The following is a 24,940-nucleotide window of genomic DNA, read 5'->3' on the forward strand; positions in this document are numbered from 1 at the left end:
AAGTCAGCCGTGGATTTAGTTTTAGAAAACATGGATTGTTTTATTTTTTTAATGTACATCAAGTGTAATCTTGATAAATCATGATTTTAATTGTTTATTTGCTTTATTTTTTAATTTGACTACTTCAATACTTTTTTCGCGAGGTTTACGATATTTCGGAAAAAGAGCAGAGTGAGAGCTCTGTAATCTTTGGATTGTCTCAGATCAAGTCATTACAGCTCGTTAAGCTTAAAAAAAATAGTTATATATTATATTATATTAATGCATATTCTATATAGTAAATAAAATACAAACAAATCATCCTCATAATAGTGTATATATGTTTGACCATAGGAAAACAAATGACTTAGACATTTTATTTTAAATAAATGGATCTGGGCCAATGTGTGTGTTAGAAAATTGAATTTGTTCAGCAGACTTACACCACAGCTGTGATTCACCCCAGACAGACCCTAACCCTAACCGATACTCTCAAGTATTCAAATGTGTTGTGGGTGATTTTGTCAGTGTTCTAAAGTTTGAGACTTTACTGTGAAGACTTTGCCGAGTTCAGTCATTAATCGAACACTTTGGAATAACCTAGAGATTGTTGTCACATTGCACCAGAGACCAGACGTAATTGCAAACATTTTATTCAACATGATTTGCACATCAAAACATATCAAAACCAGATACAGAGAAAATACAACTACTATGCACATGACATTATCAAACTGACAACAGGTAACTCATTGAGGAGGTGACTATAAAGAGAGCAGCAACTTTCTCGGTAACTGAGGTGGTCAAACAAACTGATATGAACTTCTCCTCCTCCTCGTTTTTATTTAGCATCAAAATCCCAGCGATGTCCTATCAGTGCACTTTTCTACATCACTTCCATGAGTGTGGATCCAGCTCTCGCAACTACAGCTTGTCTTCTCTAAATAACACAATGAAAGCGAGCAATGTGTCTCCCAGCATTCTTACACGCTTTTAAATATTAAATCTTAACGGTAGCTTGTGTGTGTTTGACGTGCCGTGTCCACTGTAAAATTATGACACACATATGGTTTGTCCATCGAGTAGAGATCAGGACAACTTTCTATAGCCCATTTTAATGTAAACATGTTTCCTCATTAAAATAGTAAAATATCCATCGATAGAAGAATATTAGACTTTTCTCTTTAAAATGTTCAGCATGACTGTCGACTACAAGAAAATCTAAGATGATAAAAACAAAGAAATGTGTTTAAATATCTCTTCTGAAAAAGAAACCAAGCTGAGGGCTCGTTCAAGATATTAAAAATGAATACAATGTTTTACTGAGCTGTATTAAAGGGCAGGGAAATGAACTTATTCAGATAAAAAGATATTCATCTCACCCTGGGGCACAAAAAACATAACTTCAAATGCTCCACTGGGTCAGAGATCTTAAGACGAATGTGACTTTTAAAATAATAAAATAAGCAACTGATAATATATGAATGTCTTCAGCAGAAAACCACACAGAAAAGTAACTGAAACTTTGATCCGAATATTATTCATCTTCTTAATAGAGGAGAATCTCTGTTCAAATCCACAAGTGTTTGGAAAATAAAAGAAATTCTTCTGTTTACCTGTAACATCAAATAACTTCTAACAGATCATAGCCTCATGTCAGTTGAATGGACAGAGAATGAACATCTACAGAGATATAAACTGTTTTTTTGACTAAATGTCATGGAAAAGCAGGGACTGATTTATCCATCTCAAATATTTCACTCACTTAAAGGCAAAACATGGAAATGCTGTTTCACATTGGCGTTTAATCAACATGGCTCAGCTCAACCAACAGGAATGTCATGTTTGGTCCCATGTTAAATAGCCCTGTATGTCTAGACCTCCCTGTAGAAAAGATTAATGGGAAATGTTGTTCTTCATTTAATGTCGATAATAAAAACCCTCTTAACTGCAACAAGGCTCATTAATGCTGGTTTATTTATTGTCTATGTGTTTTTTTTTTAGCTGCATTTCCTATTGCTCAGCCTACAAAGTATAAGTAGTTTTTTCTGGATGATCAGGGTTTAAAGGTAGAGGAGAAAGTTTGAAAAAATAAAATACTTCACAGTGATAAACTGATGCCAATCAGAAGCAGGTCTGCTGGAATCTATCATCACATTCACAGCTCATCCACACACACACACACACACACACACACACACACACACACACACACACACACACACACACACACACACACACACACACACACACACACACACACACACACACACACACACACACACACACACACACACACACACACACACACACACACACTACTGTGGTTTACCCAGCAGGCTAGATAAGAAGGTAGACCCCTGGCTCTCTCCCCGTCTACTACCCCCTCCTCCACCAGTGGGATCCATCTGGTTCAGTTCAGACTGATCCAGCATTTCAAAGTCCTCTCCATCCATGTCTGTGTCCAGCTCGGAGCTGGACTGCTTGCGGTAGCTCCGGTGGGCTCTGGCCTTGGGAGGGCCTTCTCTGCGGTGAGCAGCAGGAGGCCGGGGCTGCAATGCCCCGGCCAACGCCGCCTGGATCATGTTGCTGGCGATGATTCCTGCCAAGTCTCCAGTGAAATCAGAGGCAGGTGGCAGGCCGCTGAGAGAAAGCTCTTCATCCAGATCCTCCTGGTCCGAGTCCAGATGAGCATCCAGCACTGAAGCCCGATGGCTAGCTAGCCCGGATAGAGCCAGACTAGGTAACCCGATGCTTGTGTCGTCGTCGTCATCCATCAGAGTGGCATCGGGGTTTATGGAGGGGAAGTCCTGGAGGTCTGCAGCAAAGGATTCCTCAGCATCACTGTGTCTGTCAAAGTCTGAACAAAATACGGAAAGGGACAAGGTCAAAGGCAAGAACAAACCAGAAAACAATGAAAAGAAAATCTACCGTACTTGCACACTTACCCTCAGAGCCCTCGGTGAGTGGGGTCTGACCACGTGATAGGTTAAATGTTCCATTGTCGGTGTAGGACTGCTCAGCGTCAGAGTGCTCAGAGTCTGTCAGCGCAAGCTCCTTTGCAACAACAGCATCATCAAACTATAAGAGAAAAATCTGATTTTAAATGTTGAATATTTTTAAGTTGTGTGCTACATTTTCTTTTTGATGTTAGTCACAATCTTAACAAAAACTTTTACTTGACTTTTTTGGCTCTGTTAAGAGAAGATTTGGAAACTTTCTGTGTGCCACCATCATTATTTTCTCTCCGTTTGCTCGAACACTCTTTGCAGGCTTCATCACCCACACACAAGGCAAAAATAAACATGACAGACACAGCACATCATGTGAAGTTCCAAACCTCAACAGGAAGCAGCTTAGATGAGCTAATGTAAATAACCCTGACGGAATACAAAGCCTTAGCTATGTAGTCCATGTTTAATTTCATATCTCACACTTTCCCACAGCAAGAGTCTGCATTATTTCAGCTGTCTTAAGTTTCCAACTGTTTTCATTGTCTCATTGAATTGACAATGGAGAACGCACGTTGACACTATATAAACAGAACAAAGGCGTAAACGATGAAACAAGATAAGACATGTCTCTACACATATTGTGCTGAACTGTGCATAAGTTAGTGAAAGTGAAAGTAAGATCATAGGGGCCAAAAGTTCAGCACATTGCCATAACAACTATGTGAGAGCACAATGTCAAGTGAACCTTTCAGACATGTTTTAAATTCCACAGGAAAACAAAATCAACGACAAACTGATATTTATGAGTGTGTTCAATTTTGTGCAGATACAAATAAAAATCTGGATCTAGTGAATTGAAGTGTGGTTTCATAGGGGGAGTGTTGGGCCTTGGCGGAGGTATGTGCCTTAATGAGTGACATTCTAGTTGAAACATTGAGAGACTTACTGTTGGGCAGAAAGCAGCCAACTCCTCTTCACTGTCGCTGGCTTCACCTGAACCGGCACCACGGATCGGCCTCCGCAGAACTGCAGAAAAATGTTCAACTTTAAATATATCAAGAGTTAAGTATTTGTATCTTATATATCATTTAACTTGTGTGATGTAACAACACATTTATTTGTTTATGGTGTCTAGAAAGTTTACCTAACTAAAAGTTCAACTTGCTGACCCACGTAATAAAATTTGATGCACTACTTACACTGATTATCAATAGGCTTTGACATCATGTATCCAGTGGCGCTGAAATCCAGCCGCTGCAGGACTGGCTCCAGCTTCACCCACACATGCTGAAAAACCTTGTGATAGGCTGCCAGAGGGGCCAGGAGAGTAGCTAACACTAAAGGATAAAGACAAACATATATTAGTCATCAAGGAGAAAGAGGTAATTCTGTTGTGTTGTGTAGTGTATGCGATAAGAAGAAATTGTGGTTTCTTCTGTTTTTTACAGTTCCAGTTCCAGGTACTCTGCTCAGAGTAGATAGACACTCACATGGCTGTGTCAGCTTCAGTAGAGATAGACAGAGTGAAACAGAGGGAGTAGCAGGGAGTTAACATGTTGACTACAAGCTGCTGTGGATTGTTTCAGACGTCACAGCAGAGGGCCTTGGCAGGTCTCTACTCCCAAACTCTGCAGCCTACACTGGTTGGAGGTTAGGAGATTAGCCTGCTTTCAGCTTGACCTCCTTAGCTTTCTGTCTGGCTCCATTCCCTCCTTCACTCCTGCCCCGTGTGTCTCATCCTGGCTTTAATCACCTCATGGACTAGGCCCTGGTACTGAGGCACCACAGATCTTGTTTCACCACCCATGCATTTTTAATAGAAACAGTCAGGCTTAGTTTCCCTGTCATTGTGGTCTTGTGAAGGGGCCTGGGTCTTTATTTAGGGCAGATTAAACTCCTGGCACTCACAGGCAGAGTAGGAAAGCACCAAGCCAGGAATGTAGCGGCCAACCATAGCCAGACAGGTGAACACTCCACAGGTCAGGATGCAAAACTGACAGAGCAACAAAACACACAGGGAATGAGGTCAGCAACTATAATACATGTTGACTATGGCGCATGTATTCATTTATTACATTTCATATATATGGAATGAGGTTGTCTGGATACCTTGTGTGGCCCTTACCTTGCCAGGGTTGTGTCGTTTGTACTGAACCACATTGGACTGGAGAACCGTTCCGCTGACCCAGGCCTCAGCAATATGGTGGCACAATTCAGGCACACTGATGATGCCAGGCTGGACCAGACCCCAGCTGGACAAATTAACAAAACTATTTTAGTGGTCGTCTTATTGTATCATTAATGCTTTAAGGATTACAGAAGGTGATAAACTGTGCCTAAAGTAACAAACCTCTCATTTTCGGACTCATCCACGTTTTGGACTGTTGAGAGAGAAAAAACATTAATCACTTTGAGAAACAGTACGTACCGTGTAACAAACGTGTGCAGTATAGAAAATGTAGCTTAAACATGTTTTTATATTTATATTTTTTGACATTTCTGCTTCATTAGATACATATAGTAGAGACACAGGAGGTGAAAGGGAGGGGATGACATGTATCATAGCATCTGGATTTGAATCTGTGCTGCTACAGTAAAGACTCAGCCTTGTTTGTAGTATGTGCTCAACCAGGTGAGCTATGGGGGTTCCCATTGGCTTGGACGTATTATGTTCATTTAAGCTTCTGTTCTCTCTCATCTACAGTATCCGCAGGACTTTGTTCACTCAGTACAAGTTCAAAAACATATTAACTGCTCCTTGTGTAATACGAACCACTTGTAAAGTCCATGGCGCAGGACTGCATAACTATTCTGATAAGAGAAGTACATTTGAGGCAATGACGTAAAAAATGGGGAATAATCTAAGATACAATTCAAAACAGAAAAATGGGGCAGTCCAAGGGTAAAATTAAATGAAATACAAGAACGTGTCAGACTCCCTAGCACGCACCTCTGATTTCTGGCCAGATCTTGTTTCTCCAGGTATCAACACTGACAACCACAGCCAGACCAGAAGCCAGCAGGAACAGGAGGCGCAGTGAGGTGAAGGCGAAGAACCTGAAGGGCAACAGAACACATGAATAGACAGTACATCCCATTAATGTTACCCCAGGAGTAAACAAAGTTATATAATTCAACAACCTAGTGGAGCATTGATAAAACTATAAACCCCTCAAGTGATAATCTATTCTTTCCCATAGTCAGAACTGAAAAAGAGGAACCTATCCAACCTTTTTCCGATGTGTGCTAGAGCTCTTTAAAATTTGGTAATTAAATAGGATGAGAATACAACATTTCCTCTTAAAAAGTAATGACACTGTTGTTATATAAAAGCTGCAGTCTGTACATCTAGATTCAAATATAACACAGGAGTTGTTCAGGCAACTTCATTTCACTGCCTTGGACCTCAACATAATTCCGTAATTGTTGCTCCAGTTTCTGATCACAAGACTTCAACATTTGTTGACCACAACAATGTTATAGGAATCAGCAGTTAGAGATTAACCTAACAAAGAATTTGTTGGCACAATGGTGTGTATAAGTATTTGGGGGTAGCAGTGCAATTAGTAGCTACAGTTAATTAGGTCACTGTGGAACTAGTCAATACAAGGGGGTGTGTGTACACTTGAACTAAAGTACAAAAACAATAGAACAGACTGTCAACTGATACTGTATCTCTACAGCTCCTTCTGAAGAAGCAGTTTGTGGTGTGGAAGCGTTGGATTTAAATTGTATTGGGCCCATTTGTCACTCCTGCTTGTTCAACTGGACATCATCAATGACCTACTGTCTGAGAGGTTTTCTATACTGCCGCCCCATCTCCAAGTGATGGAGTGATGACGCATCATTATAGTACATTAATTGATTTCTTTGGGCAGGAACTGGCCTTCACTACTTAATGTGTTCAGAAGTACAAGTAAATGGGAGACAGTTTGCACGGTTTGAAATGCCCAGTGGTCTAATTGATTCAAAGCAGAATGCCTGAACACCAGCAGCAGGCCAGCCAGTCCTTCTTTCCCTCATTTGGGTGCCAGGTCAGTGATTCTTGTCATTCAAAAATATTTAAAAATCCCCTAATTTACCAAAGAATTGACCCAGTCTTACTCATTCATTCTTGATTTCTTCTGTACTTGTTTAAAGCTGAAATTAGGTTATAGCTGAGTGAATATTTACCAAAATATTTCAAAGATATATTTAATAATATAATTCTTTATAAAAAATACTCAATAGTAACAGTAACAGCAAAAGTAATTTCAGAGGAACATTTTGTACTTTAAACTTAACTATATTAATTGTATTGCCAAAGCTACTCATTTATATCTATAAACACATGATCAGATTATAAAATAAAATACAGAGAATAAACTAATACTTATAGTGTAATACAACACTCTGAATAGACCCATTTTGCACGATGACTTCTCACACTATTGATATTTAAATTATATTTTGATGCCAATAGTTGTAATGTATTTTTACTTACATAATTATAATATATTATACCTGCAATAGTGCTCTATTTTCAGTCATTTGATAAATACACAACATGAAACATACTAGTATACGTATAGCTATCCTGCTATTCACCGATATGTACAGTATCAAAGCCACTAACAAGTAGACACCCTTACTTCTGCAGTGCCCACACATGGACTTGTGAATCTCTCACAGACACGAGCCTGAGCAGTGAGACAGGTACAGTGCATTAAACAGACACCTCGCTGCTGAATTATCAAGGAGCCAGTTCAGCGAAGAATAGAGCCACCAGCCAGCCATCTGTCTAGTCTTCAACTGACAGGTGAAGCGTTTGCATTGTGTCAAAGCACCAGCTGCTCTCAGTCACGTTGGCTTTTAGTCTGTGCCGTGTGAACGCGTGTTACTGTAACACAAATCTGAACAAGTCGGCCATCAAAAACACACAAACTCACCAGAACACAATGTTGACCGCGGTGTAGAGAAGCACACACTGGAGAGGTCTCTCCCACACCAGGACGGACTGCAGGTAGGTCAGGACGGGCTCGTAGGGCCCCAGCCGGGACTGAAGGGCGGCTTTGACAGCCCGTACCTGACCGTCTCTCTCGCTGGAGCATGGGCGACTTCGCATGCAGACACTAGACCCCTGCGTGTCGGAGCTGTCCTCCATGGATGCGCCTCCCAGTGTCCCAGTGTGAGCCATCTTAAAACCAGTAAAGCCTGTAGAAGTATGGACGTTAAAGTGAGCGATGAGGACTTGACAGGAAACAGGTAGAGAGCGGCAGCACGGCTCAACACACCGGCTAACAGATATCTGCTAACGGATTTAGGCTAGCAGCTAGCAGGGCCAGTTGACCCAGCGAGTTAGCGACTATAGCGGAACACCAGACTGTGTTACAAACACACAAGCTACCGCGGCTACTGCGGGAATGGGTTTAAAAAAGACTGGCACTTACTATTTAGTCATTTTTTGCAGAAATGAAGCGCTCTCCTCGGAAACAGGACAATATGGCGCAACCTGTTTTTCTCAAAGCGCAGCGGTCCAATCAGAATCCGCACTAGCCCCCCCCACCCCCCCACCGTGTCATGCGGCGTTCAGGTGCGATAGGAATATTTGAGGTTTGTTTACTTAGAAGCGCCTCGTGGACAAACAATCTAATCAACGCTCGGGTTGAAACGTTCGTGTTTCTATTTACTTGTTTTTTTTTTATGGCTTTGAAGGTGTTTGGTAAAGTGAAAATAACAAAAAACAATAAGCCATAAACATTGAAATGTCAAACACAAATAAAATCTGAGGAGTAGACTCGACAGAATACAACAAAGCCCTGATTACAAATACACTTAAAACGTGTTAATTTATTGTTTATTTGTCAGGGACTAATCCCATTACCTTTTACTAGAAATTCTTTAACATGTTGACTGGTTCAGCTATAAATTTACTAAAAATATAAGTGAGTATATAATAAGATAAGATAAGATAAGATAAGATAATCCTTTATTCGTCCCACAGTGGGGAAATTTGCAAAGTACAGCAGAAAGAGGGCAGACATCTGTAAAGTAATAATAAGGAGCATGCAATACTTTAATATACTTATATATTAAATAAAAACTAATATATACAATTGTAAACAGAATATGTACCATATGAACATCTGTACAGTGAAATTGATTGCACATTAGCCGATGAGTTTCACAGACAGAAATGTATATTGCACATTTAAAAAGAGAAAACCCAGAGTTAAATATAATAATAATAACAATAATAATAATAATAATAATAATAATAATAATAATAAATAGAGGGAAGAAAGAGTAACAAGACACTTTAAATAAAATCTTAAAGTTAGACAATACTGACATGATTGTTTATTGAAAATTATTATTAGTAATATTTATTGTATTTTTTTTTCTTATGTACCAACAGTTGTTTTACTTGCTCGTACAATCATCCTGGGCCACTGCACTTTACTTATTGTACATTTCATAGAAACCACTATAGGGGAAATGTGTATATAATGTACATACTCATTTTTTAATTAAATCTTTTATCTTTATTTTAAATTGTATTGTATTGCCTTTCTTTTATATATTTTTATTCTCTTGTCTTCCTCATTCTGACGAGCTGTAACAACTGAATTTCCCCCGGTGTGTGGATCAATAAAGTTTTATCTTATCTTAAAAAGTGACAAGCGGCTCTACATACACCGACACAGTAGGTGGCGCTGTGCACTTTTAACCCCAGTTTGTTCCTTCTAAGCGGGAAGGAGCGGGCAGCTTCTCACTCTGCGGTCTGGTCCCCTTGTATCTTTTAGCTAGCCAGCAGCTAGCAGGCTAGCTAAACCAGGAGCTGAACTAAGGAACAAACATGCCGCGGGAAATCATAACGCTTCAGCTGGGACAGTGTGGAAACCAGAGTACGTGGAAGACGCACTTAATGTTAAGATCCTCCATCTTCTAGCCAGTGTCCTGTGTTCACCAGAGTCAGCTAGCGGAGATGATCTGTTAGTTACTATCAAGTCCAGCTAAGCTCAAAACTAACTCAACCACAGTCAGTATAACCGAGCTAACTTTGGCTACAGGGATTTCTGTGCATACAATACCATCTAATGCATGTTAATGTTAGCTACCATGCGTAGTTCACTGTTTTGTTTAATGCACTTTTAAGGTCAGCAATAGTTAATTAAAATGCTTCAAATGTGAAGTTGATGCCAACCCCTGCTCCTTCCTCCGTTTCAGTCGGGTTTGAGTTCTGGAAGCAGCTGTGTGGAGAACATGGCATCAGTCCAGAGGGGATTGTTGAGGAGTTCGCGACTGAGGGCACCGACAGAAAGGACGTGTTCTTCTATCAGGTAACCAGAGCAGGGGTTTCTCACCTGTCTCCTCTGTCCTCTCTCATCTAAAGGACGTGTCTGTCCTCAGAGCGGCTCCTCATTGGATGTCTTCTCTCCTCACCATGCGGAGGAAACTCATCAACATCAACAGATCACACAGTAAACCAGTTAGTGGCCCAAGTCACGAGAACAGGAGGAGACATGGTTGTTCTCTATTGTGATTTTAACTTTAAGTTACGATTTGATGATTGCACGGAAAATCTATTGTGCTGGTGTTCCTCAAAGTGCTCAGTGAGTGTGTGTATATATATACAGCGCAGTGTATTGATTTATTGTGTGCAGCCAAGGTTGTTCACCACTAGGTGGCGCACTTGTAGTGTCAAAGGATGTTAGAACACAGCTTTTCTTCAGACGGCCCAGTTTCACCAGCTCACCTCTGGTTGTTCGTGAAACTCCACAGGCCGACGATGAGCACTACATCCCCCGTGCAGTGCTCCTGGACCTGGAGCCCAGGGTGATCCACTCCATCCTCAACTCCCCCTATGCCAACCTTTACAACCCAGAGAACATCTACCTCTCTGAGCATGGAGGAGGTGCCGGCAACAACTGGGCCAGTGGATATTCACAGGTGATCACTGAATGTTACGTGTTCCTCTCTTAAACCTCGATTTATTATGAAAATAGAGACACAACTTGATAGACCTGTGATGTTCTTCCTTTAGGGCAAAAAAATCCAAGAAGACATCTTTGACATCATCGACCGCGAGGCAGATGGCAGTGACAGTTTGGAGGCAAGTTGATCATTTATCACACACTGACTGTCCCTGGTGCTGGGGGGGGAATCAGAGCTGTGGATATTTGTAAAACTGATAGAGGAACAAAGTAATATGTCTGTTTTTAGAAATATTACCTAGTACAGTCAACTAACCCCCCCCCTCATCTCACTCAAGAACAACTTCCTACTGAGCTTGTATCTCAAGTATCCAAGAGAGTAGCAAAGTGTTGTTTATAGTTAATGTCCTGGGCACACACCGGTAATTTCTTGTGGTCATTTTTCTATCTCTTTGTACTTGTTTTTTTGTCTCTTGTTGTGACCACTTATCTCCTTTTTGGACATTTTGTGTCTCTGTAGTAATTTTCAGACTCTGTCAGTAACATTTAGCAGGTTTTTCTCAGAAGGCAGCATCTCAAGTGGTCTGCTGACCCGTTGGGGCCCTGAGCCTGTAACAAATTGGCCTGTTCTGTAATCCACCCGTGGTCTGATTAGTATCGCTGGACTTTGTCTTGGATGCTCTTTTGACTCTGTTGTAAAAATCCACGTAGAAAGGAACGATTTGATAGAAGCAGCATGTTCAAATGGTGTCAGAGCCTGTCATCTTGAAAGCAGCCAAATTCCAGCCATCCCTCATTATTATTCTTAGCCTCTCTTTTTTTTTCCTTGGTGGACTTTCTTCAGCTGCCAGCCTCCCATAAAATAACACTCACATTTCCCCTCTAAGGTCTGCAATTTCTGTAACTCATTCACATTATGACCCCACATTATTATTTAGTGTGTGCACTCATGTGTGCATTGGATAGGAAGGTGGGCCGGGTTGCCGCGAGCATGTGTATGTTGGCAGGGTGTGGCATGTAGAATGTCTGGTGATAATAGCCGGGCGAGTGTAGAAGGCAGGTATTACAGGGCTGTCTTGGGGGGTATAAGGGAGCCTATTTGTGAGGTGGGGCTGCACTCCCATTTATATAACTGCTGAGGAAGAGAGGCATTTGGTCACCCACACACTTTCAGCCCTCTGCATCAGTGGAAGTGAGTTTTAAACTCACACGTGGCACATGCTGTAGCTGTAAATCTGAACAGCGAGTAATGAGTTACACTTTGTCTTTGCAGGGATTCGTCTTGTGTCATTCCATTGCTGGGGGGACGGGCTCTGGGTTGGGATCCTATCTGCTGGAGAAACTCAATGACAGGTTCACAAACACATGCAGCTTGGTCACTTACATTTTCTAGTGATCTGGTGTGTGTTTATGTTAATATATATTGTTTTATGATCCCCAGGTACCCAAAGAAGCTGGTGCAGACTTACTCTGTTTTCCCAAACCAGGATGAGATGAGTGACGTGGTCGTTCAGCCGTACAACTCGCTGCTGACGCTGAAGAGGCTCACCCAGAATGCAGACTGCGTGGTGAGCAGTAGCACTTGTGAAGCGGTGTTGTGTAATCAAATTGCTCCCTTTGCTTCACAATGCTGCCATGGGACTAACAAAAAACCACAAGATGACAAACATGACTGTATTCTGAATGAATTATTTTTTTACAACCCCTGGTTAGCTTTTGATTTACCACTTGAGTCAAACCAAAGGTAAAATCAAACAGAGAAGCCAAACTGTTCCACAATCAGTGAGCTGAGACAGGAAACAAAATAATTTTATTAAGAGAGGTGGTCAGTCAAATTACCAATAACGTCATGATGTGATGTCAGACAGTTAAATACATTTGGCTTCACGTGTTCTGACAAAATGTCAGGGGTCAAACCGCTGTAAGCACTTGCGAGTACACATGTCAAACAGTGTTAGGACATCAAACGTGTCTGAAAGCATGAATAAAGCTTGATTTAAGTCTCACAGACCTGTTATGCAGTGTTGTCAGTGAGCCTGAGAAAATTATATTTTATTGACAAGAGCCACTTCTACACTGGACAAGTTGTAACTAGGCGGTTGGATGTGGATATTTAGCCTTTAAAGGAGAACTCCACCCAAATAATCATAAACATGAAGGCTGAGATTGTTCCCTCTCCACTTATGAAAGGGATTTGGTAATTTGACTGCCCAGCTGTCCTTCCTATCATGATCCACTTAAAGCTTACAGTTCATTGGTGTATTTAACCGTGCCCTGAAACAAGCTTTGATACATTTGAGTCATTTTATGTCTGCAAAACTGAAAACGGCACACAAATAATTTGGTAAAGAATATGAGTCTCAAGATTTTACTTTTATCGAACGGCTTGTTGAACTGCTACTTATTGAAGGCGCTGCTGTGCTTGTGTAGCTGTGACTATTAAAGAGGCAAACTGCTGTGCCGGCAATTGAGGCATCGCAAATCGAACTTATTCAATCCCATTCTGAAATCAGTGATTGTATTAGTCTGAGATACTCTGACAGTCTAATGGGGTTTCCTCTCTAATACCTACTTCCTCCAGGGTCTTGCATAAGCCCCTCATGTGTATTAAATTAGCTGGAAAGCTAATAGAATCTGCCCAAGAATCGGTCCCCCTGTTGCAACTGTACAGTGCGTCTCTTATGTTCAGCTCTCCTAACAACAGCACACTGTGTAGCTTCTTTAAAAGGTTCCTTGACTGCGTCATTACTCCGATACCCTATCACTCTTTCTCTAACTTCGTAGCAGTGTATTGACTTTCACCCATGTCGTTTTGCTGGAGGGGATCTATTCCTCCAATTTTCTCTAAGTTTGTCTAATAATTACTCTGTGGGCTTGTGTGTCAGGTGGTGTTGGATAACACGGCTCTAAATCGCATCGCCACAGACAGACTGCATATCCAGAACCCCTCGTTCTCCCAGATCAATCAGCTGGTGAGTGAAACATGTCATCATGTCAGTGGACAGGTTTTGGTTTTCGCCCTAGTGTGAATTCTGCTCAACTGTCTGGGCACGTTGTCTTTGTTCAGAATACAAACTGTACGAGACACGCCTCGCTCACTACAAAAATTACGAGATCCACAAACTAGTTTGGCGAGTCAGTTGCATGTCAGACTGGATTTCAGCTTTCTTAGGAATGAGTGGCACATGGCGGCACTTTTCCAAATGATACGTCAACCTTTCAGCGTTTGAAAAGAGCCAAGCACACTCCTTTTAGTGTTGGGTGAAATAGACGATTCTTATATAATTACTTATAATTGTTTACATATAATTATATATAAATTATAATTGTTTATATATTATAATTATACAGCTATATAAATGTTATAAGTTTTTTTTATATGTATCGCTTAGCCTTTCCAAATTTTAATCTTATTTTGAAGCTCTAACCAGTTATTTTAAAAGCTCTGTGTCTAATCGAACCTTCATACACGCAGGTTTCCACCATCATGTCTGCAAGCACAACCACCCTGCGCTACCCAGGCTACATGAACAACGACCTCATTGGCCTGATTGCATCCCTCATCCCCACACCCCGCCTCCACTTCCTTATGACTGGTTACACACCACTCACTACTGACCAGTCGGTGAGTTGTGGTCAGGCCACTGAGAGAAATTAAATCAAACTGAGGAACATTTGTTTGCTCTGCACTGAAACAAAATCTATCAAAAACATCTGAATACACCCAGTGCAAAATTCTGCAAGGTTAATCCACTGTCAGTCGATTGTAAGTGTTCTTGCTATCGGCAGTTACTATTTGAAATACTGAGAAGCCGGCTGTTTACTCTCCCCACTGTGCCTCAGGTTGCTAGTGTGAGGAAAACCACAGTGCTGGATGTGATGAGGAGGCTTCTGCAACCCAAGAATGTGATGGTGTCCACAGGAAGAGAGAGGCAGCCAAGCCATTGCTACATTGCCATCCTTAACATCATCCAGGGAGAGGTCGACCCCACACAGGTATGCGTTTGTTTGTGTGTGTGTGTGTGTGTGTGTAGGAGGTGTAAAGAATAACCTCATGTGTTACACATCTCTTAACATGTCTGCACAGCATTTAATTCTATTTTAACTGACTCTGCCGCAGGTGCATAAAAGCCTCCAAAGAATCCGAGAACGCAAACTTGCCAGCTTCATTCCCTGGGGTCCCGCCAGCATCCAGGTGGCGTTGTCCAGGAAGTCCCCCTACCTGCCTTCGGCCCACCGAGTCAGTGGTCTGATGATGGCCAATCACACAAGTATTTCCTCCGTAAGTGCTTATCTTAGTTGTGACATCAGCCTGTTCAGCTACATTTCCCTCCAGTGTTTATTTATACAACACAGATCTGTGTGTGTGTGGAATGTTCATTATTAATCATTCCACTGTTACTGGCAATTCGAATTTTGACGGGTTGGTACTGTCAGCTAAAGTGAGCAGGTATTCTCTGCTGGGGGTCTTATAGTTAACAGACCATAAACAAGTCTATATCTATAACTAACTAATGGTTCGCCATTGGGGCAGGATTTCTCCCAGCCTGTCTACGATCTATGATACATTAAATGAAAAGTTTACAGTTTGTGTATGCTGCTAACTGCAATTGTAAAAATTACCTTCTAAAATTTGTTGTATTCATATTTTCCATAATGCATCACTGAAACTTGAAACCAATCTACATTTTAATCTTGTGTGAAATGCATCGTCCTAAAGAGTAAAGTTGAGCTGCTGCAACAGCAGTTCTAGGGGAATTCCACACAAATTAAGTTTGCGCTTGTTATACTGCCAAACTTGACATTTACTCGAAAATGTGGACATTTTATTGTCTGTGAAGCAAGAAAATGTTGTCCTGTGACATTGTTGAAATAATATTATAGTTATATTACAGTGCCTGAATTATACTTATTTTTTTTAAAATACTTCAGGTCTAAATAAAAGTAAGGATAATTTACAGTCGTCTTTGGAAGTTAAGGTGAAGATTTTATTTTCCTTTCTTGTAACAGAAGTAAAAAAAAACCTAGTCAAAAGGAAAGTGTCAGGACAAGAACCTGAAATCCAACCCCTTTCCTGGTGCTAGTTTTGATGTCCTCTCTGTTTGTTTCCCACAGCTGTTTGAGCGGACGTGCCGGCAGTATGACAAACTGCGTAAGCGTGAGGCCTTCCTGGAGCAATTCCGCAAAGAGGACATATTCAAGGACAACTTTGACGAGCTGGATAACTCTCGTGAAGTCGTCCAGCAGCTGATAGACGAGTACAGCGCAGCCACGCGGCCCGACTACATTAGCTGGGGCTCACAAGACCAGTGAATGGACTTACAGGTGTTGAGTCTCAGCCACAACTCATCAATGAACACGCGCTCTTAGTTTATTCTAACTCCATTCATCTCCCTTATACACATACATGTCCCGAAATAAAACACATTTGACTTAAGCTGCTTCTCTTGGAAAAAATATTTATCAGCTTTGTGCAGCATGTTATACATATGATTTGTTATGCGTTTGAACGTTCACTCATCCACAGTGTGCTGACTGAGGGATGATCGGTAACACCCACTATCATTATACCAACCAAAAGTTAGAAGGTTCAGTTCTGAAATGTAGTTTATATAAGTAAATAGTCTTGTGAAGTAAAAGTATGAGTGCTTCTTCTCTGCAATTCTGTGCAGGAAGCATTAATGTTTTCTACAAAATCTATTTGATAGTTGTTTCCTTTTCTATTTCTTTGCGTTTGTTTCAGCAATTTAAGAACCTGTTGCCTTGTTTTGTTCTATTTCTTACATGAGCTCTAGCACAGCTGATTTACAGGAAAATGTCCACAGACTATAAAATGACTGCCTTCAGTAATGGGAGTAGGACTGGCTGGATGCATTGCATGATGGTTAATGTCGGTTCTTGTATCCCAGACATTTAACGTGGTGCTTTGTCCCATATTTGTGCTGCTGATACACTCATTTGTCCCCACTGTACAAGACCTTTTAAGAATTAAGTTGAACTTGGGTTTAGGCCAGAAAATGGTGTAAACATATCTGCCATGTTCACAGCATTGACATTTTAACAGCAAATGTCACCTAGAGTAAAAATAATTAAGTTTGTACAGATGACCATGTCTGTGTACAGGGCTGGACCTCACTGTAATGCTTCATCTCTATGCCTGTAAATATACTTAAAATAATATCTGGCTCACCGACGGTCTCGGTTTCCTGTTGATGAATTTACTCTCCCTTGTTGCTTTGCTTGTTGAACCTGCTGAAAATAAACACATTGTTTTTGATGTAACCACACAGGGTCATGTTCCTTTTTATTAAAAAAAAAAAAAAAGGGTTAAACAGCATTTTCTCCCTCACCTGGAGCTGCTGTGTCCTGATGCCCATTCAACGAACTCTGTTAAGGCTCATTACCACAGGGGTACGGAAAGGCACTTAGCAACGCTTGCTCAACCTGCTATTGTTTTTAACCAGAAAAGCTTGGAGAGGGGGGGGGGGGTTACTCCCAGCTCTGGCGCCAAACTTAGGCCTTTTATCAAAATGTTTCTTTGTGAAACAATAGTCTTACACTGATTCACTGGCTGAGGCACAAGAAAGTCATACTTTCTGAAAATGAAATGGCGGAAATGAGCTGTGAGGCTGAACAATAGTACCGAACACTAAATATGGTAAAATGGTGCTGTTTTTTATTAATTACATACAGTATTTATAGTTTTTATTGCACTTCCAAGTTGGTTAAAAACAAACAATAGTGCAATTAACTATACACACATTACATAAAAAGGTACCGTGCAGCGTACAAACAAGCGTAATATAAAGCAACAACATCCGCAGTTTGATTTTTTTTTTTCCTTTTCCTTTTCATACATGTAGCTCAGAGCTGCCTGCAGCTGCAGTAAAAAAGAAGCACAGAGATAGTGCTATGACTCATCAAGGTCGTCCATATTGAGAACTCTTTGTTTTGACGCTGGTTATCGCATGGGGTTGTTTTGCAGACAGTTCTGTAAAAAATCTTCTTTACAAAGCCAATTATTGTTCTCAGGATTCCTAAATGGTTATCTACAGTAATATAAAGGTGTATACAACAGGAGGGCTTAATATTCTAAGATATTCAGGTGTAAAAAAAAATATCGAAAGGGGGATTTGTCTGCTTTGGGATTATTAAATGTTATAAAAGCTTATTAAAAATATCTTTGGTCCATGCTCAAACTCATGCCTTGGTGAAACAAAAACACTAAAACAGTGAACACAAAGGAGCTACACAGGAGTTACACATCTGATCATATGGAGCAGAACCAAAGGCATTCATGGCTCTGATCGGTTAAAGCAAACCCAATATCAAAATGCACCTGGGTCTGCATTTAAGACATAAAAGACAGTAAAAAAAAAAAATAGCACATAAATAATACTACAAAAGCACCTATGGCATGATTAGAAGGTTTCTGTTTAAATAGCAGGGGACAGATGGGGGCACTGCGTGATAAATATGAAATGATCCACAGCTCTGAATGGGGCCTTTCTGTGTGGTCTGGGTTCAATGTCTTCAATGATTAATACATTGTCAAAAATAACAATAATAAACAGTGAAGCACCTGTTATTGTCAGCAGAGCACAGCTGCATTAGAATAGTAACTGACACAAGCTAAGATTGATCCAATCAGTCAAGTGTTAACCAAGTTCGGTGTCGAGGATTACAGCCAAGACGAGCAGCACGACAAAGGACACATCAGAGCATTTGGTGGAAACAAAAAAACAAAACAACAACCAAACAGCTCCAAAATGCTTTGGTTTCTGTGAATCAACTATCCCAGATCCCGAACGTGACGTCCAGGGAAGAAGCTTCTTAATCAAATACACTCGCAACTGAAAATCTCATCGGTGAGAGTCTCTAAATGGACCCGGCGGCCAAAATGACTTGGCTACAGAGTTCAACATCTGTTTCTAGTTCCAAGTTCACATGGCTCACCGCATCAACAGTTCCAGGTAATGCAAGCCCGGCTGGGATCTTATGAAAACTAACTGTCTCTGATGAACATGTCGGCGTACAGGCACGTGAGAAAGTGAGTCTGTGTGGGTGAGGGAGTGAGAGCCAGAGACGGGGAGGGTTTGTCACTGAACGTTTTCAACACTGGTTCAGCGGCGCACGGGGGGGAAGGACTGCCTTCTAGGAAAGTTAACACAAATATGGCACAGTTCGAGCCATAACTTCGTGAGGGGGAGTACCACAGCTAATTGTTACCACAAGTCCAAACTCTTGCTGTCTCTCCCTGACGTAGCAACTAACGTCTCACATTGTCGAGGTTGGGTTGGGGGAGGGGGGTGTTGCCATGTGGGGTATAAGAGGTGGTTACGTGACAGGATGGGGTGGGTGTGTGTGTAGGGGGGGGGGGTACGCGTGACACCTCATCAGCAACCGCACTGGTTTCTTTGGGTTTTCTAGGCCTCGCTCGCAAAACACAACCCCCCTCGCCTTCCCGTGCTTTGCCGTTCCTTCACCCTCCCTCCTCCATTGGCCGGCCCCTTCAGCTGGAAAGCTCAGCAAGGGTTTATTTTCACGGATGGGGAGCGAAAACAGCCCTCTCTTTGTTTTGGCTGCCGTGCGGTTCCCAGTGGAGGAGGCGCGGGGTCCTGAGGACCGGGTCTGGGCCTCCTAGGGGGCCACGTGGAGGAGGACGGTGGGAGTTGGGGGGTGGGGTGGGGTCGTCTGGGTGTGGGTCCCTCTCAGACGGGGTGTGAGGGCAGCTCCAGGAGGGTGGGCGTCTGCATCGAGGCCAGGTGATGGAAGCCCACGTCCTTGCTTTCTGCTTTGGAGATGTCCGCATCCTCCCCTTTCCCTCGCTGGCGACGGATGGCACTGAAATATGCGTTCATCAGCTGCATGATCTCAGTCAGCTGTGACAAGAGAAAGAAAGAGAGAGAGAGATAGAGAGTGAGGGAGGGAGGTCAGACTGGTGGCAGTCTCAGTGTCTGTCTGGCACTGTCACAGGAGGGTGGAGAAGCATGATGTCATCCAGCTGCTAGAAAAACTGGATCCTCCAGAAGCCGAGGATGAGGTTGTTTGGCAGATTCTCACGGGGACACACACATTCACACACTCACTCACACACATACGCACACACATACAGAAAAAGAGGCCTCACATGTGTGTGGATATTTCATCACTTTGACACATTTTGCTCAGCAGCTGTTGCAGAAGGAAAAGAAGGGAGGGCACGGCCGAGCGTTTCATTCGTTCATCGGTGTTCTCCGTTAACCTGACCTCGGTGGACGTGACCACCCAAACCACAGTAAGCCTCGGTGACCATTACCCTTAATCTCGTCCTGCGAACGCCTGCCTAAACATGGTGTGTGAGAGCGCCGTCTTCAAGCTTCAACCTTCACCTACACTTCAACTGTAACTGTAACCCTGGAATCAGCAGCTAAATCTTGCTCTCACCATTAACTCCAGGCCTGGCCATAATCACCCCCTGCAAATCCGCCCGCTTTCTTCTTTCCTGCCCGGTGGCTAAGAAACCTTGCAAATTCATGTCAGAGCAATATGAGGCCTTAAGTTCATAAAAGTAGAAGCCTCTCAGGGGCGTACTTCAATTCGCCTGTGTGTCCAAATAAATAAATAAAAGCCACTTTTGTGCCCCGCGAAGAAATCACAGAGGGATTTTTTGTTCAATGTGGGAAGATGCAAGCAAATCTGCCCAGTGAAAGGCGAGACTTGTTCTCTGCTGGAAAAAAAAGGGTCTGTTTGGAAGAACATCGAAGTTTCTGAGAAATGTTTTGCCTAATATTTTAATCTAACCACCGCAATAAAACTCACCCCCAGTTGCCATTTGATGCCAGGAAGCTGGACTTTTGGTGGTTAGCATGTGGCAGGTTGTGTGCTCTCCATTTAGACCAAATTAATGAGTGTTTTTAAAGTGGGTCAGAGTGCCGGAGGGAGGGCTGCATTGTGAGCAGACAGCATGCTTCTTTCACTTACTCTGCAGAACGCTGCATGGCGATAAGGCCACTTGAACTCTGACTGCAGCGGAGATGGATGGTGTCTAAGCTCAGTGAAGGAAACGGCTCCAGTGAGGAAGAGATTTGACTCCCCTTCAGCCTCGGCCTGTATGTGCTAACGTGGGACATGGGTCACTGTACCTTGGTGGTTTCAAATAGCAGATCCCGATCCCCGGCTGTGATCTTGAAGGTGTTGCTGTCAGATACACCGTAGGAGCAGATCTGGCCATAAGGGAAGGACTCCAGGGCCTCTGCTTCTCCCTGCCGGTACAGAGACACGGATGTAGCAGCAACGCCCAGCCACAGCTTCTGGGAAAAACTCCCCGTCGAACTCTGCAGGGAGGTAAACAGATGTCAGAACAATCCGCAGTTATCACTTAAATTACCTCCAAATGACTCTTGAGCACCGAAGTAGCACAATCCAACAATAAAACCAAAGCATTATAAACTCACAATATAAAAGTCCACTTCATACAGAGTGCATCCAAAGCCCGACCACTGGCGTGCAATTGTGAGGTAGGCGGCCATACTGTCCCTGCGGTTGTAGCCGGCCAGACCTTTCCAACGCTCCAAGATGGACCCCATGACGGCCGCTGCCTCCTCCTTCAACCGGCTCAGCAGGCGCATGTCCTGCTCCACCTTCTGCTTGTGCGCTGCCGTGGCCGTGTGGCTCCACAGCGTCCCCGCCAGGAGGCCTGTGGGGAAGCGCTGCGTCGTCGGGCACCCCTGAGCCGCCACCAGACAAGGCGGCAGGGCTTGCGGGGAAGAGAGGGACATGAGGACGCGAGCTTCCAGCATGTCGCCTGGGAAGAGCTCGTCCAGAGGTGGGCAGGGGGCGTGCGTGCCGAAGTCACCCATCAGGCACTGGAGCCTCAGGGACGCTAAGGCCTGCAGGTCCTCCTCACAGGCCGGCAGCTGGCCGCGAACGACCATCTCATGGCACTGCAGCGCACGGGGAGAGACAGCACAGAACAGGATGAAAATAAGGCACAATGTGTCAGCAATAGCCTCAGTCCTTCCATCAATATTTTCTACCCCACCCTGTTTTACTTTGTCCCATAAATCTTTTATGGGAGTCCTCGGGAAAAATGTTCTAATGAAGCCAGTGCTGGCTGCCTCCTGCCCCCTCCGCTCTACAGCCAGTCCTCTTAGTCACACTTTTTATACACTGCATTTTATTGTAATCACAGCCCATAACACATTAATGATGATAATTAATGAAACATTATAATCCCCGTGAAATACGAGGAATTTGTCACTGCGGGACAATTAATTATCCGGAGTGGTCACTCTGAGAAAAACTCTTTTTTGTCGAGTGGTGCTCTGCTCCATTACCTGCTCAAAGAGGAAGAGATACTCGATGCTGTCCGCCGATATGCTGTCAGCATCCAACAGGCAGTAGAGCTTGAAACACAGCTTCCACTGGGACTTGGACTCGGACTCTTTGGTGAAGAAGCTGCACAGAGGAGGGACAGAAGGGGTCAGGCAACAAATATACCCGAAAACCACAAATGGTACACCAAAAATCTTCAGGCTGGAGGTTAATATGTTACAAGATGCTGCCTCCCTGATGTGAAATGTTGTTTAGTAACTCTGTGGTTTGCTGACGTTTGTGTTTACCCTGTCACAGCACAGTGAGGACACAGATACAAACACCTGTTGAAATATTACACACTTCCTTTTTTAGTCCAGCCGGACGCCTTATCGTTTGATGCAAGACTTTGCCTCGTACAACCCAGTGACGTCAGTTTCACCGTGGCGATCCACTGGCTTTGCTGGCAGTGACACAGGTCCAGTTTCCCAGCAGGGTGTAATGTTTGACCAATAAGACCAGACAAGGTCGCCACTTATCAAGGATACTGGATAACATTCAGCATGGGAGTCGAACAAGTCAAGATAAACACACCGTCCACCGGTGACAAATAGCTCAGATTCCTCAGACGAGACTGTGTTTTGACAGCGTGTGTGTCTGCTTGGTTTTAAAGTGTCTGCTTCCTTTGCTGTGTCTATCTGTGCTACAGGCTTGCAGGCTGATTCACTTCACAAACCTGGTCAGGATGTCTGCGATCAGAGCGCCGCCTGCAACCGGCTGCTCCCACAGTGCATTCTGCTCATACAGTGCAAACGTGTTTTTGCTCTCTTGCAGGCCGAGCTTCTCCTGCATCCTTCGTACCACCTGAGGAAGGGGACGGGCAGACAGGCAGAGGTTGGAGTGAGACGAGACGAGACAGATATGCACGGCCTGTGATAATCGTCAGCCTGAGCTCTGAGCAGTAACACGTGAGAATATGAAAGAAAAGTTGTGCTCAAAAGAAGAATCCAGATAAATGCGTCCAAACCTCATTGGCAGTGGTGTGTGAGCTGATGTAGAGCTGGCAGCATCCCGGGCCAGGATAGTGCACAGTGCACAGCATCTCCTGTCTGCTCATCAGCATTTGGATCTCCTCCCAGGATGGCACACACTCCCGACACTTGGTCTTCTCCAGAGCCTCGCTGATGAATGACGCGTAATTATCCATCTCAGACTCAGGACTTTGGCTCTGAATCCTGCAAGAGAGGGGTGAGAAAGTGAGATGGGTGCGGATAAAATGAACATATTCAATACATAAAAAGGGAGAACTTGTTAATGGTCATGACTCAAAGTCTGTAAAGTGCTCTGCTGCAATCGTGGACTTTGCGTCATCCTTTTGAATTGACCGATTCTTTATTTTCTTTGGGCTGGCAATGCAAGAAAGTCAATGAGGCGAGGAATGACAAATGTTCTCACTTTAGCTCTTAGGGACTTAAAGGCCCAACATCCCTCAATCGTTCAAAAGAAAAAGGAAAATAGCAAAGAAAACATGTTTGACTTTTGGGTAACGTATGAAACAGGAAAAGGTGCTTCCGCTCCTGTGAACCGGAGCGACCTGCCACTTCCTCCCAGAGGAGCATCCAGGAGTGGTAGGTGAGTGCGTCTGGTGTTGTTTTAAAGAGATGGGACAAAAAGCGCAGCGTGACGTCTCACACACTGCAAGAGTGTGAAAGGTGTGAAATTCAACCTGACGGAGTCACGAGCTCCGCCCTGTGTCAACACCGAAGGGGAAAATAGGAAGGAAACAATTATACAACGATGTTCGTCCCAAAATACACAAGCGGGACGGAGAGATGCAAACAAGGGGGCCTCAAACACACTGTCAGACAGAGAGAGGGCCTCTCATTCCCTCCGATGTCTCGCTCTCTCATAACTGTATGGCCACAGGGTGGGATATGTCCTGCTAAAACATAATTAGGAATGTTCCACTGAGTCTGTGTGATCCTTCCTATACTCTCCTCCTCTCTTCACCCCTCTCTGCTCTTTCTTGCGCTCCGGCCTCGGCCTCCTCCTCCTCCTCCTCCTCCTCCTCTGCTTTCTTTCTTCTGGCCTATTCTCTCTGACAGCAGATATTCCCCGGGGGTTTCTCAGGGCACTGGGGGAGTGGAGGAGGGTTTTCTGGGCCCACTGCCCAGCTGCAGCCTCAGCACTGATCCACCGAGTGAGAGAGTGCGTGAGAGCGCCGGCAAGACGTATCAAAACACAGGCAGAGTTCCACGGTGTTATTATGAATCGCCGTCGCATGCAACTGCTCCATTAGCTGCAGGCGGATTCCCAGTACAGAACCATAGATAGAAAACTGCAGTGCTTTGATGACATGGCGTAAGACAGAATATCTGGAGCAGGAGATTAGCACTGCTAATAACTTAGATTGCCCCAGAGCTAATTCAGACTTGCATATTCAGCCCTAAAACACTGGATCTGTCTGAGCGAAACACGCTAACAATGTGAAGCCATATCACGCTACCATATCTAAACATATCTAGCGGGATCCTGACGCCTGCTTTTTAAACTCCAGTCTGGCCCCCAGGTTGTCTCTGCTACTGTAACATTGAACCTGTCTCCCCCCATCAGACTCACGATCTGATGACCCAGTAATACGGGAATGGGATGGCACCTTGCTGATAGAACTTCAGTTCATATTTGACTTCCCTGGTTACGCTCTTCGAACATCATTTTGATCAATATAAAACAAACAACTGCGATATTACTGTTAACAGACAACTGTGGTTTCGACTACCTTAAACTGTCAACATA

The 24,940-nt window shown here is 43.4% G+C and overlaps 3 protein-coding genes across 4 annotated transcripts in view; 1 reads left to right on the top strand and 2 right to left on the bottom strand.

Moving 5' to 3' along the window:
* Window positions 1-615: 615 nt before the first annotated feature.
* Window positions 616-8,468, bottom strand: retreg3 (reticulophagy regulator family member 3). 2 transcript variants are annotated; one of them, XM_034593960.1, is made up of 11 exons: window positions 8,363-8,468; window positions 7,862-8,126; window positions 5,884-5,990; window positions 5,284-5,314; window positions 5,059-5,185; window positions 4,842-4,926; window positions 4,133-4,270; window positions 3,880-3,959; window positions 2,928-3,060; window positions 2,299-2,839; window positions 616-2,188 (listed from the first exon to the last, which is right to left on the bottom strand). In XM_034593960.1, coding segments are annotated over exons 2-11 (1,491 nt in total). In that variant the 5' UTR covers window positions 8,110-8,126; window positions 8,363-8,468; the 3' UTR covers window positions 616-2,187. The 2 variants fall into 2 exon arrangements, with proteins under 2 accessions (XP_034449851.1, XP_034449850.1); XM_034593959.1 differs by having other exon boundaries at window positions 616-2,196.
* A 1,164-nt stretch (window positions 8,469-9,632) lies between these two features.
* Window positions 9,633-17,131, top strand: tubg1 (tubulin, gamma 1). The gene is made up of 11 exons (XM_034592502.1): window positions 9,633-9,820; window positions 10,143-10,255; window positions 10,698-10,865; window positions 10,960-11,028; window positions 12,123-12,202; window positions 12,291-12,417; window positions 13,735-13,821; window positions 14,325-14,474; window positions 14,693-14,845; window positions 14,970-15,131; window positions 15,965-17,131. Exons 1-11 carry the CDS (start codon window positions 9,772-9,774, stop codon window positions 16,160-16,162), a joined length of 1,356 nt encoding a protein of 451 aa, XP_034448393.1. The 5' UTR covers window positions 9,633-9,771; the 3' UTR covers window positions 16,163-17,131.
* A 372-nt stretch (window positions 17,132-17,503) lies between these two features.
* Window positions 17,504-24,940, bottom strand: part of plekhh3 (pleckstrin homology, MyTH4 and FERM domain containing H3) — a 34,160-nt gene continuing 26,723 nt past the window's right edge. Inside the window, exons 8-13 of the mRNA XM_034592501.1 lie at window positions 23,172-23,379; window positions 22,881-23,008; window positions 22,168-22,288; window positions 21,286-21,774; window positions 20,974-21,165; window positions 17,504-19,731 (exon numbers count right to left, since the gene is read on the bottom strand). Coding sequence (XP_034448392.1) covers window positions 19,561-19,731; window positions 20,974-21,165; window positions 21,286-21,774; window positions 22,168-22,288; window positions 22,881-23,008; window positions 23,172-23,379 — 1,309 coding nt within the window. The 3' untranslated portion in view covers window positions 17,504-19,560. The remainder of the gene's footprint in view (window positions 19,732-20,973; window positions 21,166-21,285; window positions 21,775-22,167; window positions 22,289-22,880; window positions 23,009-23,171; window positions 23,380-24,940) is intronic.

The sequence above is a fragment of the Hippoglossus hippoglossus genome, chromosome 8, assembly GCF_009819705.1.
Source record: "Hippoglossus hippoglossus isolate fHipHip1 chromosome 8, fHipHip1.pri, whole genome shotgun sequence".
NCBI lineage: Eukaryota > Metazoa > Chordata > Actinopteri > Pleuronectiformes > Pleuronectidae > Hippoglossus > Hippoglossus hippoglossus.

What these genes read in the sequence shown, in the direction of transcription:
- tubg1 (XM_034592502.1), top strand. Translation starts at nt 9,772, where the DNA reads ATGCCGCGGGAAATCATAACGCTTCAGCTGGGACAGTGTGGAAACCAG. An exon ending in AGGACGTGTTCTTCTATCAG is followed by an intron (nt 10,256 to 10,697) that starts GTAACCAGAGCA and finishes GAAACTCCACAG; the next exon opens with GCCGACGATGAGCACTACAT. An exon ending in TCTCCCAGATCAATCAGCTG is followed by an intron (nt 13,822 to 14,324) that starts GTGAGTGAAACA and finishes TCATACACGCAG; the next exon opens with GTTTCCACCATCATGTCTGC.
- retreg3 (XM_034593960.1), bottom strand. Translation starts at nt 8,109, where the DNA reads ATGGCTCACACTGGGACACTGGGAGGCGCATCCATGGAGGACAGCTCC. An exon ending in GCGGTCAACATTGTGTTCTG is followed by an intron (nt 5,991 to 7,861) that starts GTGAGTTTGTGT and finishes GTTGCCCTTCAG; the next exon opens with GTTCTTCGCCTTCACCTCAC. An exon ending in GATCTGGCCAGAAATCAGAG is followed by an intron (nt 5,315 to 5,883) that starts GTGCGTGCTAGG and finishes CTCTCTCAACAG; the next exon opens with TCCAAAACGTGGATGAGTCC.